Raw genomic sequence first — 14,713 nt, 5'->3', positions numbered from 1 at the left:
TGCCGTACGCAACCTCCAATTACAGCCGGATTCAGCAAATTTGCATCTTATTTCCCATAACTTCTTATCAGACCTTATCGTAGTATACCTAAAACGAGCCACAGCTGCACCCTTTCGAACATATTCTTGCGCTGCTTCCTTATCGTCAAACTCATGACCAACTGTTATATTTAATCCATCACTGAAAGTGAACACAGAATCAGAAAACAAAGAGTCCTCCACAATCTGAAGCTCCAAATCATCACCATTATCATCATCACCATTATCATCATCATCATTATCATCATCATCATCATCATCATCATCATCATCATCATCATCATCATCATCATCATCATCATCATCATCATCATCATCATCATCATCATCATCATCATCATCATCATCATCATCATCATCATCATCATCATCATCATCATCATCATCATCATCATCATCATCATCATCATCATCATCATCATTCTCCACATAAAGCATACCTCGCAATCCATTTATTTTATCCAACAAATAAATATGAACGTGCTTGTCATTCCATACGTATGTCGGCTTTTTGTTCTCCTTGACATTTGGCAAATAACTTAACCTGATCTCCGTTTTATCTTTCTCCACCTTCATCTCAGCACATAACTCTCGAACAAGGTCACTGTAGGTTACCTCACAGGGGGGGCAAAAGAACAGCAATCTTTGATTTTCCATGAACTTTCCTTCCCATTCATATTCTCCGTTTTTATTCAATATCCACCTACCATCGTACAGAAAGTATACAATTGTCGATCTCTCATCTTGCCCGTCCATCGTAGCTGTAGAAATCACAAATACAAAATACATATCAATTCAACTATTCTGGACTATGTGACCATGTGACCATATGAATATAATACCATGTGACCATGTGACCATGTGACCATTATTATCATTCTGGCTATTCTGGACCATGTGACCATGTGACATTTTGACCATGTGAATTCCTCACCCTGTAACCATTATTACCAATCCTACTATTATGAATCATGTGACCATGTGACCATGCGGCCATGGTACCATGTGACCATGTGAACATAGTCTCATGTGACCATGTTATTATAGTACCATGTGACCATGTAAACATAGTACCATGTGACCATGTGACCATAGTCCCATGTGACTATTGTAATATAGTACCATGTGACCATGTAAACATAGTACCATGTGACCATGTGAAAATAGTACCATATCATTCTTGAAACATATGCCAACCGTTATGTTAATGAGCATGTCACTTTGTGATCGTGTGACCGTGTGACCATCTCACCAACTCCTCTCTACTGTGACCCGACATTTGTGTTTAGTGATACTCTAGAAACAACATCTAAAGTCCATATCCGACCCGGATCTATGACTATACTATACTACAAAAGATAAAACTTCAAAACTGTCAACAATTAGAAGAAAAAAGGTAGAAGAAGCATCACTGTTCATCATATAAACACCGACAACCATCAATGTGGGTAGAAACAAATAAGATTTTCACATTTTTTTACCTGTTTTCAACTTCTTCAACAATTTTTCACTGATTTTGCTTTGATTTCTACCGATTTTGGAGAAAAAATCGCAAGATTGAGATGAGAGAGAAAGTGTAGGAGAGAGAGAGCTCAATGTCGATGAGGGAGAGAGAGACAGGAGAGAGACACCGGAAAGAGAGAGGAGAGAGACCCCGTTTACCCTAATTTTTGGGGATATTTTTTTAATAAAAAATTAAATATAAAAGGGTGTTTTGGTCATTATTTATAGAAAAAGGTATATTAGATGTTGGAATTTTTTTTTTTAAGGGGAGAGTATGAATGGAAGTTGATGTGCACATTGAGTGTAAAACGGAAGTTGTCCCTGTTGAAAGTCTCTCTATATATATATATACACATGTGTGTATGTGTTTTGTTCTCTGTTGGATTCGATTACCGAGAATTTTCCACATATGGTACACACACAAGTGTACTTTTCTTAAATTTTCTATGTTTTTGTTTAATATGTTTTTTTATATATGATTAAAAGATTTTTCTGCTTTTACTTTGGTCAAAGAAAATACTTCCAATGATTGTTTTGTGCTCCACCTTGCCTGTATCTGTGCAGATATCGGTATGGTGGAATTGTTACTTGAAAATTTTAAGTATGTACACAAAAATATATTTTTTCATATATTATTGCATCGGATATTATAATTTTTTATAAGACCGCAAGAATCTTCAATAATCTCAACATAACTAAAATCAAATGATTTCAGCATCATTTCTCACGAGTTATAATGTTTTAATTTTTTTTTTTATTGAATTCCATATAAATCTCTAATAATTTCCAGATAATTCAAACTAAATATGCTTGATTGTTATTTTTTAAGAGCAATTATGCTAGAAATTATACATTTAGTCCAGATTCAATTAATGTTAATATTATTTAATTTCATTTACTATTTATCACATCGTGATGTAAATGAAAGAGTTGAATAGACCACGAGTTGTGTGATATATATTGGCTAATCTTACCTGCACAGTGTAACGCAAATCTCTTTTATTTTCAACGTGAATATATATATATATATATATAACACTAACTTTGAAACTCTTCTACCTTTTTTTATGGATTTTGTCTTCTCCTCAACTAATCCAAAAACTAAAATTGTTACTTTTTTTTACGTTTCAGATTTTGGTTCATCCTTTTAGGAATAACTTTGATTCTTTTTATGACATGTGATTCTTTTTTAATAAAATATAGTTATCTTTAATAAAATATATTGTTATTTAAAATAAGATTTATTTATTTATAAATCAGTAGTAGATAATTTTATATATAAAATAAAAGATAAAAAATTTGATAAAGGTACATCATCCTTTTATATAGATTTTTTAAAAATTTGATTGGGTATATAAAAATTATTATAAAATTTAATAAAAACAATTTAAGTAAGAAATGAATAATCCAAAATCAAATTATAAAAATTAAATGAGAAAATTTTAAAAATATCAAAATTTGGATAGAAATACCGATAAAGAGAATCAGTTAATAATATCAGTTTTAAGCTTTATATTTGATTGTTTTAATTTTAATATTCGTTTGTTTTACCAAAATTACAACGCAATACCCTAATCACAAATTATTTGATATTCAATGATTTTTATATGGAATATTTGAGTAATAGTTTCATATTCAATGATTTTTCGCAAATAATATAAAATTATACAAAAAATTAGAAAAAAATATATCTATTTAAAAGTGTTATATAAATACATAAATTCCATTGTGACGGTTAACGTTTCGATTTTTCATAAATATCATTAGGATATAATAAAAAAAATTCTATTGATGTTTAAAGTAATTTATGAATTTGAAATGAGTCAAATGAACACCAGAGAAACCGTTAATATTTTGATGGGTAATGTAAAATATCAGTTTTGTCGGGTAGAAGTCCCTTAAGTTTCATTGATTTTTTGTTTTGAAGATTTTTTAGAAACTTATCAGATCGAGTCTTGAAGTGTATACTCTAAATAAAATGTCAATCTTATAAGATCTTATTAGAATCTGGATCCGGTAAGTATCGCTTTATTTGAGATTACAATTCCTATAGTTGATGGTTTACGATACAATGACATATGTATCACATATGATGGATTAAGTCAAATATTTTATCATATAAAAGAATATTTTAAAAAGAGTCTTGAAATATATAAAATAAATTGGGATGATAAGAAGAATAAAAAAAATATAACACATATTCTAAACTCTAAAAACGATCATTAAATATATTATTTATTAAGTAAATATAAAAATATTAAAATCAAAAGGTTAATAAAAGAATAAAATTTAATCATGAAAAAAAAATACAAAAATAATTCACCTTTTTAAATAAAATTATTTTTAAAATAGTTATTTTTCTCTAATGTCAATAATATAAGTTTTTTTTGTTATTTATTATTTGAAACCTTATAATTTTTTCGTAAACAAAATAAAATTATACAAAATATTATAAAACAAATAGAAAAAATAAATCTACTTAAAAGTTTTATATAAATATATAAATTATATTATGATTATTAACGTTTTGATTTTTTTATAGATATCGTTAGGATATGATAAAAAAAAATTGTATTGATATTTGAAGGAACTTATAAATCTGAAATGAGTCCAACGAATATCATAGAAAATGTTAAGATTTTGATAGGATCATGTGAAATGTCAGTTTTATCGGGTAGGAGTCTTATCGGATCAAGTCTTAATGTGTTTTTATTTTGAAGATTTTTTAAAATTTATTGTATCAGGTCTTAATATGTATACTCCAAATAAAAGGTCAACCATATTGAGTCTTGTTAAAATATGGATCCGGTAAAACTCACTTTATTTGAGATTCCAACTCCTATAATCGATGGTTTATGAGACGATGATATATGTAGAACGTATGAGAGATTAAGTCAAATCTTTCATCATACAAACGAAGAACTCACAATGGGTCTTACCCTAGGTTCAAACCCAAGCATGGAGATGAGTATTCACCCTGACTTTCCATGTTCTCCGAGAGGCGTAGTTGGGTCAAATGACCGATAAACTTTTGGATTATAGAAAAAAAAGAACAATAATTTTTTTTAACAAAATACAGATCAAATTAAATAAAAAATTAATTAAATGATACTCCAACTCATATATATTTAATTTAATAGTGGATTGATTTTTTTATGGGTTATCAAACCAATATTATTGTGATAAAATACACATAATACATAAATAAGATATAATATTAGTTTTAATTTTTTAATATAAAGGTGATAAAATCTAAGTTTGTAAAAAAATAATAATACATTGATTTAGAATATAATGAGAGAAATGAAAGAGTCATATGATTAGTATTGTATTTTATTATTTTGGTTAAATTAAATAGATATCTATAAAATTTAAATAATGATGAGATTATACATATTTAATATTATACCAATATTTTATTGTGAAGTGTTATTGATCTAAATACATTATTATTGGATTTGTAACATCCATTAATTTTATATTATTGTTTAAAATTGTACTTGATAGACTAACGGTAGTCACATTCTTAAGTTAACTCTCGATTTGTCAGGAGTAAAACTCTTTCATCGTAAAATTTCTAAAAATATTATTCTGATGTTCTAAATTCCAACATTTGATTTTATATTATAACATACGAAAATATAAAAAAAAAGTTATTCACAATCCTTTTAAAAACAAATATCATATCATTATCTTAATATTTTAAAAATTATTTATTATTTTAATTTAAAAATATACATTATAACTTCAAAAATAAAATAAAATATATTTAACTTTAAAATTAATAATAAATTTATTTTAAAATTTATACTAATTTGTAATCTGCGTAATACGCGCAGAGTTAAAACCTATTATCTATTATATATTTAAAACGAACATTTTATCAATTGAAGAGAACCCTATTAAACATAAATTTAGAATAGATATATTTTTTTTTTATAAAATCAAGACACATTGGTAGATACTGTAGATTATTTTTATCTGAAAAAGAATTATTATTTTCGGCAAAATTGAAATTATTCTCGTAAAATTTGATTAATTTAGATGCATTGCCGTACTTCAACAATGGTTTTATATTTGATCATTTGCACCATTATTTTCGGTAATTTACGTACAAGTGTTATTCATTTTTTTTTACAAAAAGACATGGGAAAATTTATACAAAATTAAACAATGAAGAAAAAAATGGGGGCAATAGCAAAAACAAACATAAACTTTGTGTATTTGGCAGATAAATACACAAACTTTCATTTTAGTAATAAAATACACCAACTTTTATATTTTTAGCGTAAACTTCCACAAACAGTAATAACATTAAAAAAATAATGAAACTATCAATACGTCATGTATATATGAATATCATATCATTTGTTTAATAAAACCATATCATTAATTACATGTAATAAATTTATTATTAATCTTGTTTAGTGATTTTGTTTTTTGATGTTCAAAACATAATATATTTGCAATCAAAAAACAAAATCACTAAACAAGGTTTATAATAAATTCACTAATCATATATATTATGTTTTGAATATAAAAAAAACAAAGTCACTTGTTCATAATAAATTCACAAAACATAATTAATGATATGGTTTTATTAAATAAATGATATGATATTTATATACAACTGTATATGACGTATTGATGGTTCAGTTATTTTTTTTACGCCGTTAATGTTGGTGAAGTTTTATGCTAAAAATATAAAAGTTGATGTATTTTATTACCAAAATAAAAGTTCATGTATTTATTTACCAAATATATAAAGTTCATGTTTGTTTTTGCTATTGTCCCGAAAAAAATGTGATCAACGGCGAGTTTTCAAATTGGGTGTTAAACCCTAAACCCTAAGAAGCGGCGTTGTAAACTAAACTAGACGCTGCTGTTTCTAGAGTCTTCGTTTCCGCTTATTAAAAAGCCCTCGGCTCTCCCTTCTCTCGCGTTCCACATAAGTCCGATCTCCATCATCGTCTTCTTCAATCCTTACCCTCTGCAATCGCGTCTCTTCCTGCTATTCCTCGACCATGTATCGTTTCGCTTCTAACCTCGCCTCCAAGGCAAGGTAGGCCCTTTCACTTTTGTCCTGTTGGTTTGAATTGCATTGAAAGTTCACTCGAAATTGAAAGGAAATGGGTGAGTTGAGAAGAAAGATGATCTGGGTTTCATGGGTTTTTTTTCCATTTTCTCAATTCTTCGATCGATTTTGTATGTTTTTTCTCCCTGTGATTTATGGACTAACAAGAACGGTTTCCCCCCCTTCTGTTTTCTGTCCACAGGATTGCCAGAAACAGCCGCCAGGTAATTACGAAGTGTTCTTTGCATTTGAAATGCTGGTTCATGGATTTTATATTATGACAAATCATGTTTTTGTGTTGATCATTTGATGTTCTTTTTTGTGTGTGCGGTTCAGGTTTCAAGCAGAATGAGTTGGAGCAGAAATTATGCGGCGAAAGACATTAAGTTTGGGGTTGAGGCTCGGGCTCTGATGCTTAAGGGTGTTGAAGAGCTTGCTGATGCTGTTAGAGTCACCATGGGTCCAAAGGTAATAGCTTTTTAGCTTCTTCATCGCTTTTGCTTGTGCATTTTCTAGCTGGTTCGGACTTAATTTGGTTGGAGGTTTATTTCAATCCAAAATCAAACATTTGTTCGGGAGTTTTGAGTTTGGTGACAGATTGATTCGGTATCTTCTTAGGGTTCTTTCCTCTATTTACTATCATGATCATCACAATGAATGCCAATTTGCTCTAACAGCAATGTGACTGAAAGTCTGAAACTTTGTGATAATTACTTTCAAGGGACGCAACGTTGTGATTGAACAAAGTTGGGGTGCTCCCAAAGTGACAAAAGACGGTGTAACAGTGGCCAAAAGCATTGAGTTCGAAAATAAGGTCAAGAACGTAGGTGCCAGTCTTGTGAAGCAGGTTGCAAATGCGACAAACGATGTTGCTGGCGATGGTAAGCATTACCATTTTCGTTGTTCTTCACCTGTGGTTTTGTTATTTTTTTGTTGTAGGATAATTCTCAGGTTACTTAACTAAATCTGCTTTATGTGTAATTGCAGGTACCACTTGTGCAACTGTACTGACTCGGGCTATATTCACTGAAGGCTGCAAATCCGTTGCAGCAGGGATGAATGCAATGGACCTAAGGCGAGGTATTACAATGGCAGTGGATGCTGTGGTGACAAACCTGAAGAGCAGGGCTCGAATGATCAGCACATCTGAAGAGATTGCTCAGGTTGGGACCATATCAGCTAACGGCGAACGGGAAATCGGTGAACTGATTGCAAAGGCTATGGAGAAGGTTGGCAAAGAAGGTGTCATCACAATTCAAGTAAGTGGAATGGCTGAATAATGGCTTGTCTTCAAATTGATGCCTTGGCCAAGACGCTGTTTTCACACAGATCTCTCTCCTTGCAGGATGGGAAGACATTAACTAATGAGCTGGAAGTTGTCGAGGGCATGAAGCTGGACAGAGGTTACATTTCTCCTTACTTCATCACCGATCAGAAAACTCAAAAATGTGTAAGCCCATTTTGATCTTGTTGTTTGGGAGCTCAAATGAGCAATAAGTTTCTGTTTCTGTGGAATCGGGTTAGAATTTAAGTGAATCAATTCAATGATTTCAGGAATTAGAAGATCCCCTCATTCTTATCCATGAGAAGAAAATCTCTAGCATCAACGCTATAGTCAAAGTGCTGGAGTTGGCTTTGAAGGTATACATTATCTTGTTTAGTTATCCTTGCCCATGGCTAGTCCTGTCTGACACAGAGAATCATATATTATGTTGTCGCTTATGTGGGTTTGACATCTTTTATCCCCTCAGAGACAAAGGCCTTTGTTGATCATCGCCGAGGATGTTGAGAGTGATGCCCTTGCTACTCTTATCCTCAACAAGCTAAGGGCAGGACTTAAGGTTTGTACAGTTTAAGCTGTCAATTATGTCAGTAATCTCGGCTGATTTTAGGGATGCTAAGACCGGTAATTTCATCTCTGTAGGTCTGTGCCATTAAAGCCCCTGGCTTTGGAGAGAATAGGAAGGCCAATTTGCAAGATCTCGCTGTCCTTACTGGTGGAGAGGTAGAAAAATGGTTTCATCAAGTCGAAACTTGTGCACTTTATATAACTCATGCAGTAGATATAAAAGGGCAATATTTGTCTTGTTTTAGGTTATTACAGAAGAGCTTGGCTTGAACCTTGAGAAGGTGGATCTCAGCATGCTTGGCACCTGCAAGAAGGTATCTTTCTAAACATTAACTGATGTCTTTATTGATAGACCATTGTATTTCTTGAATTTCTTGGATTTGATTTTGATGCATGATGTGTTGTTTCAACTGTAGGTTACGGTGTCAAAGGATGACACCGTTATTCTTGATGGATCTGGGGACAAGAAATCCATTGAAGAAAAATGCGAGCAGGTTTGTTTTTTATACCCGGGCCTCGATCATTTTTGTGGTCAAACTATTCCAAAATATTAACTAGAATCAAATGAATGCTAGATGTAAAATATGTAATTGCTTTCTCGCTATTGCAATTTACAGATTAGGTCAGCGATTGAAGCGAGCACCTCAGACTACGACAAGGAGAAACTGCAGGAAAGGTTGGCCAAGCTTTCTGGAGGTGTTGCTGTGTTGAAGGTAAAATCCTATTACAATCTTTCTAAGCTCAATATAATGGAAACCCAGTTGTCTGGATAATCTGGGTTTGGTTGCAGATTGGAGGAGCGAGCGAGGCTGAGGTTGGTGAGAAGAAGGACAGAGTCACAGATGCTCTGAATGCCACAAAGGCAGCTGTAGAGGAAGGCATTTTGCCAGGTATGTTTACATTTCTGGTAAGAAACATTTGGACATAAAGCTCAAAAGTCATCCCTGGATGTGTTCAAGAAGCAACTTGGCTCTTTCAGGAGGAGGTGTTGCTCTTCTCTATGCATCGAAAGAATTGGAGAAACTTCCGACTGCCAACTTTGACCAGAAGATTGGTGTCCAAATCATTCAGAACGCGTTGAAGGTCCATCCTTTGGGCCTCTTTTCACAAACCATATCAGTTTTTAAATCATATATCGGCATCATAGATTTGGATGTTAATGTGGTTTATTTTATCGGATTCTGATTTCAGACACCTGTTTACACGATTGCTTCCAATGCTGGAGTTGAGGGTGCTGTTATTGTTGGTAAGCTCTTAGAGCAAGATAACCCGGATCTTGGTTATGATGCTGCTAAAGGTGAGTTAATAGTCCAAAACCATGTCCTGCATCATCTCTTTTTCTTTCCCGTTAAGATTCTAACATCGTGTTCATGAAAAACTAGGAGAATACGTGGATATGGTGAAAGCCGGTATCATAGACCCTCTGAAAGTGATCAGAACTGCTCTGGTTGATGCTGCTAGGTAAAGAAACGAGTTGCCCTCTCAGGCACTTTTTTTTTTTGGTTTCTAACTTTCAGCTAAAAACTTGCATCGTGTCATGTTTTTTTTGTCAGTGTTTCATCTCTGTTGACAACGACTGAAGCAGTGGTCGTGGAACTTCCAAAGGACGAGAACGAGAGCGCAGGTGCCGCAGCTGGAATGGGAGGAATGGACTACTGATGAAGAACATTGCTTCCTTTGACATTGCAATCAAATCTTAAGCTAGTTGTATCTGAACAAAACATTGATTATTTAAGGCTGTCTCCTAGATTCTTTAGTTGGAACTCTTTGTCTCAGAAATGGGTTTTGTCTTTTGACTAAAGGCATCATTTGTAACCATAAGAGAGGCCGAGGCCTGTTGTAGGAGTTTTTGCTGGGGGAACAATCTTCTTGTACGGAAAACGATAATCATTATGGGAGTTGATTTGTTATCTCTGATAATATATGGATGAACGCTTGAGTTCCACATCTTTCTTTGGTTTTACACGTTTCTTCACTAACTCAGCCTAAATTGTGGCCGTGGAAACTTGGTCAAATTGATAACAAAGTCCCACAAATGCAAATGTGGTGAAGAAGGGAAACAAAAACTGAAACTCTCTATTTTATCAGCCTTTTTTTTTCTCACTTGGAGCCCATTAACCAAAACTAACTGTTAATTACTCTGTTCCTAAACTTGTATCTAATCCTCTTCGTTGGCAATTTCTCCACCTATATATATATCTGACTTTCTGATTGAAAACTTTAAGCGTGTTTTTAGTAATCTTTTCTTTGGTAAGATGTTAGATTATTATGTAATGTTTCATCAGGACGCAAGAGAGATGCCAAATCCATTCCCAAAACTTCCCCACTTCAACAACTTCACAATCTCCAAGTGCAACAACTTCACAATCTCCTCGTTTGTTTAAAGAGCAATGCCAGACATCCTTGATTCTCATCCACGGAAAAAAAGATTCAACATTTCCCGCGGAAAGAACCAGTGGAGCATTCTGAGTATCGATATCTAAGATGATCAAGCAATCACCAGTTTCGATTTCTGCAGCAATCTTGTTTGCAGTTGCTATTTTCATGGCAACATCTGCAGAAGCTGTTGATCCTCCACCAGAAGTACCGGTTTTCGAGCTTTATATGCACGATATACTCGGTGGGAGCAGCCCTACAGCCAGACCCATCACAGGTTTGCTCGGGAATATCTACAATGGTCAGGTACCCTTTGCTAAGCAGATAGGATTTGTCCCGCCCAAAAACGGCATAGCCATCCCCAATGCAAATGGTGCACTTCCGACGGTTAATGGCCTCAATGGTGTGCCCTTGGGAACTGGATTGTCTGGTACAACCTTTACTGGGAACTCTGGTCAGAACCCGAATGGGATTCAGACACAACTGGGTCCTGATGGTCTTAGCCTTGGGTTCGGCACGATCACTGTGATCGATGATATAGTAACATCTGGTCCTGACTTGGGTTCTCAGCCGCTCGGTAAGGCTCAGGGAGTTTATGTTGCCAGCTCTGCAGATGGATCCACCCAGATGATGGCTTTCACAGCTATGTTTGAAGGTGGGGAGTACAATGACAACCTCAACTTCTATGGAGTTTACAGGATTGGAAGTGCCATGTCACATCTCTCTGTGACTGGCGGGACAGGCAGATTCAAGAATGCTTGTGGGTTTGCTGAGATTCGACCATTGATCCCGCCTGGTCAGCACGTTACAGATGGAGCAGAATCGCTGCTTAGGATCATCGTCCATCTGAAATACTGAAAAACAAATTTGTATTCTATAAAGATGTTAACTTTGTGAATGTGTGTGAATGACAAAGTTACCTTCTTGTTAATGCCACTGCAACTGGTTGGTGAAAGCATTCCACTTGATTGGCTCCGTTTTTGGTTCCGTGCCCTGTAGATAAAAAGAGAACTCGTGTTTTCGAATAGGTAAGAAATCCGGTTTGCCTGTACCTGTCAATTACTTAACCAAATAACCAATGTGAACCGGAGCCATTCCTATCCGGTTAAGAGAACAGAAGAAGAAAGAAGAAGAAGACCCAGAAAGAGCTCATGAGCCAAGAACCAAACAAGCAAATATGTTCAACCAATTTGGAGATAAAATCAAAGACAGTGATCTTGCTTTTTTGTTTTTCTTTTACAACAATCTCATCTGAGCTCAGATACATCTGGCTGGAACTTCTACCGATACAGAACTGCGAGAATTTTCGCAGGGGAGAAGACAAAACCTTCATGCTCATACAATCTACCTGTTATGAGAGAGAATCATTCGACCACACATTGGTGAGATTTGAACCAATCATCCGACAGTAACTGAACTATGCGTCTCTGAAGCCTGTCTGATCCAGGACCAGGACGAAGAACACCCGCATCACCCCAGATGGAACAGGAGCTAATATTGTTAGAAGAGTCAGCCAAGCACCACCCACCAGGCACAACTTCTTCACCTGGGTTGCGGCCAAGAAGTTCTTGATCGATGCGATCAAGAATTGGATCATCATGTCTGAATCCTCTCGCAAATGCTGCTCCACTTCCGACCATAGTTGAGAATTCTTTTGAATCAAGATGGTGGTATTTCTCCCGTGAAGTTTCGTTGCGAGCTAGATACAGTAAGTTGTGGTTAATAATGGTCTTTCTGAACTGATTCGAGCTGCAGAGGACAGTCGGGAAGTAGTTGGAGATTGAAGAGGGTGTATTGGACAAGTACATGAGTAGAGTTCGAGGGAAGTTGTCAGTGCCCAACACACAATGCTCGACGAAGTTACGGGTTAAGATGGAGAAAGATGGACCTGCAGAAAAGAACAACTCTTGTTAGTTTTCCATCAAGGTTTATATTATTTGCTCTTTTAGCTGATTACAGACAATATTGAGACTATGCAATGAAAAATCTCCTAGTTCATGCAACATCCATATGTCATCTTAAAAGTGAATCTTTTCGATAAGCTCCACAAATCAAATTAAAAGGAAAGTGTCAGTAACACATTGCCTAGCTGACATTTCTGACTTCTGATGACTCTTGAAACAATCCCAGATTGTGTTATTTGGCTGGCAAAGGGACATGGTTTCCACTTCTAACACAGAGCAATGATCCCACTCTCCATCAGTACAAAACCCATACATATACAAACACACACATATGTATAATGGCGGCATCGTAATGTTCCTCAGCTTCAGAAACATAGAACCACATACACACATAAGGAAATAAAATATTTTTCTAACAGCAAGGTTTCAATCCCATATCAAAGTAAGTTGTCCAATCAAATAAGAAAATCTTTTAATAACATATCTGCTTCATGTTTTGTCCTTTTTGCTCTTAAAAATTGAGAAACGTCAGAGTTCTAGTTCAAAATGTCCTAATCATGAATTCCAATGCCAAGCCTAAAATTTCCTTGTGAACGTGTAAGCATTTCTTTCCACAGTTCAAGGGTCATTATCATATTTCTTTGTTTTCTCAACAGATCATGAAGAAATGGATCACAGGAACAGGTTGCATTTTCAGTGCCCTTTATGCTTCAAATAAGGTCTGGGTCAAAAGAGTTTTGAAAAGATTTTGCCTACGGAAAGGTAAAATTAGTAAAGGAAGAGAGTTTTACAAAAGAACTCTAGGGACTTGTAATTGGTTTTCTAATGTTTTATCGAATGCAATTCCACAATGCATTATATTACACGTTTAGCATGAGAAGATATGCAACAGGAAAATATGCAGCTTTTAATTCTATTATGGCTGATAAAACTCCACTCAATACTGATCCACATTAGACAGTTCACTAGATAAATCTAGAATGTAACCTCTACAGTTGAACTCGAGCTTCCATCTAACAAGCTAGTTTGATGCTCAGCCTAAAGAAACAAAAACTAAGCAGTTCTTGTACTGACACAAACACAATCATGGTCATTAACAGACAAGAAAATTGTTTCCCAAAGATCCAACCAGAAGTGCATAAAACCAGAGGAAAGAACACAGAAAAATGTAATAAACGGCACAAGGAGCATACCTGAGAATAACCTGAACGCCTTAGGCAACTCCCGCTTCTGAGTAGCATAAAACATATCGGTTTTCTCCACGAGATAGAGCCCAGGATCAACTATAATTGGCTTCAACCTCCTAGATCTACACCGCAAAACAAAGCCTCAATTTTCTCGAACTAAATTGCTCCTGGTCTAAGATTCCCAAGAACCAACAAGTCTAGTCTTGGTGATATACATGCAGTCTATAATACTAATGGTCTCAAAGTTGAATCAGAATGGGGACAAATTCGTTGAACAAAACTTGCATGAAAACAAGCAACAATGAGCTTTAAACCCAGTAAATTCACCATAATCAGATTCAGGAAGTGAAATAGAATCATACTCTCTCCAGCCAATGTAGCTTGTATGGTTCACAAAGTTCAATTCCTTCGGCAAATGCGACAAGATGTGAAGAAAGTCTGCAAAACCCAAATTGCAAAATGTAAATGAAAGCCTCGAAACAGAAGAAATCCGAGCAGACGAATTGGAGAAATTGCAGAGGAAAAGTAACCATCTTGAGTAACGAGAGGGTAATCATCCGCCCTGAGATTGATAAACCAATCCCAGTTGCTTGACAATCGGAGAAGAATCGAAGCGCCGTGAAGCGTGGAAGCCATCGGAGACGACCCTTTCTGGTACGCGAAATCCGGTTTTCCGACAACGTCGAAATTCCCGGCGGCTTGGAAGATGGGTACGGCGCGTACGAGAAAAAAAATCAATTTTTTTCCTTTTAAAAATTTTGGCTTTAAAAAATCATTTTCA

At 34.8% G+C, this 14,713-nt stretch overlaps 3 protein-coding genes across 3 annotated transcripts; 2 read left to right on the top strand and 1 right to left on the bottom strand.

Moving 5' to 3' along the window:
- Positions 1–6,419: 6,419 nt before the first annotated feature.
- LOC104804823 (chaperonin CPN60, mitochondrial) lies at positions 6,420–10,387 on the top strand. The gene is made up of 17 exons (XM_010529188.2): positions 6,420–6,604; positions 6,819–6,840; positions 6,953–7,084; positions 7,338–7,497; positions 7,604–7,875; positions 7,962–8,066; positions 8,171–8,257; positions 8,368–8,457; positions 8,541–8,621; positions 8,711–8,779; positions 8,882–8,959; positions 9,083–9,178; positions 9,256–9,355; positions 9,445–9,548; positions 9,657–9,762; positions 9,848–9,926; positions 10,019–10,387. The coding sequence occupies exons 1-17, from the start codon at positions 6,567–6,569 to the stop codon at positions 10,122–10,124; spliced, it is 1,725 nt and encodes a 574-aa protein (XP_010527490.1). The 5' UTR covers positions 6,420–6,566; the 3' UTR covers positions 10,125–10,387.
- A 248-nt stretch (positions 10,388–10,635) lies between these two features.
- Positions 10,636–11,900, top strand: LOC104804822 (dirigent protein 16). The gene has a single exon (XM_010529187.1). It carries the CDS (start codon positions 10,950–10,952, stop codon positions 11,697–11,699), a length of 750 nt encoding a protein of 249 aa, XP_010527489.1. The 5' UTR covers positions 10,636–10,949; the 3' UTR covers positions 11,700–11,900.
- Positions 11,901–12,019: 119 nt separating this feature from the next.
- On the bottom strand, positions 12,020–14,650 carry LOC104804821 (beta-glucuronosyltransferase GlcAT14A). Its single transcript, XM_010529186.1, has 4 exons — positions 14,463–14,650; positions 14,295–14,370; positions 13,939–14,054; positions 12,020–12,729 (listed from the first exon to the last, which is right to left on the bottom strand). Exons 1-4 carry the CDS (start codon positions 14,566–14,568, stop codon positions 12,206–12,208), a joined length of 822 nt encoding a protein of 273 aa, XP_010527488.1. The 5' UTR covers positions 14,569–14,650; the 3' UTR covers positions 12,020–12,205.
- Positions 14,651–14,713: the final 63 nt, after the last annotated feature.

Source organism: Tarenaya hassleriana, unplaced genomic scaffold, assembly GCF_000463585.1.
Source record: "Tarenaya hassleriana unplaced genomic scaffold, ASM46358v1 Cleome96, whole genome shotgun sequence".
Classification (NCBI taxonomy): domain Eukaryota; kingdom Viridiplantae; phylum Streptophyta; class Magnoliopsida; order Brassicales; family Cleomaceae; genus Tarenaya; species Tarenaya hassleriana.
Note: the sequence above shows the minus strand (reverse complement) of the source record. Positions and strands in the feature narration are given on the sequence as shown.

Excerpts from the sequence above, each read along its gene's own strand:
- LOC104804821 (XM_010529186.1), bottom strand. The coding sequence starts at position 14,568 with ATGGCTTCCACGCTTCACGGCGCTTCGATTCTTCTCCGATTGTCAAGC. Across the intron at positions 14,055-14,294 it reads AGCTACATTGGCTGGAGAGA|ATCTAGGAGGTTGAAGCCAA; the intron begins GTATGATTCTAT and ends TTTGCGGTGTAG. Across the intron at positions 12,730-13,938 it reads GGCGTTCAGGTTATTCTCAG|GTCCATCTTTCTCCATCTTA; the intron begins GTATGCTCCTTG and ends TCTTTTCTGCAG.
- LOC104804822 (XM_010529187.1), top strand. The coding sequence starts at position 10,950 with ATGATCAAGCAATCACCAGTTTCGATTTCTGCAGCAATCTTGTTTGCA.
- LOC104804823 (XM_010529188.2), top strand. The coding sequence starts at position 6,567 with ATGTATCGTTTCGCTTCTAACCTCGCCTCCAAGGCAAG. Across the intron at positions 9,356-9,444 it reads AGAGGAAGGCATTTTGCCAG|GAGGAGGTGTTGCTCTTCTC; the intron begins GTATGTTTACAT and ends TGGCTCTTTCAG. Across the intron at positions 9,927-10,018 it reads GCTCTGGTTGATGCTGCTAG|TGTTTCATCTCTGTTGACAA; the intron begins GTAAAGAAACGA and ends TTTTTTTGTCAG.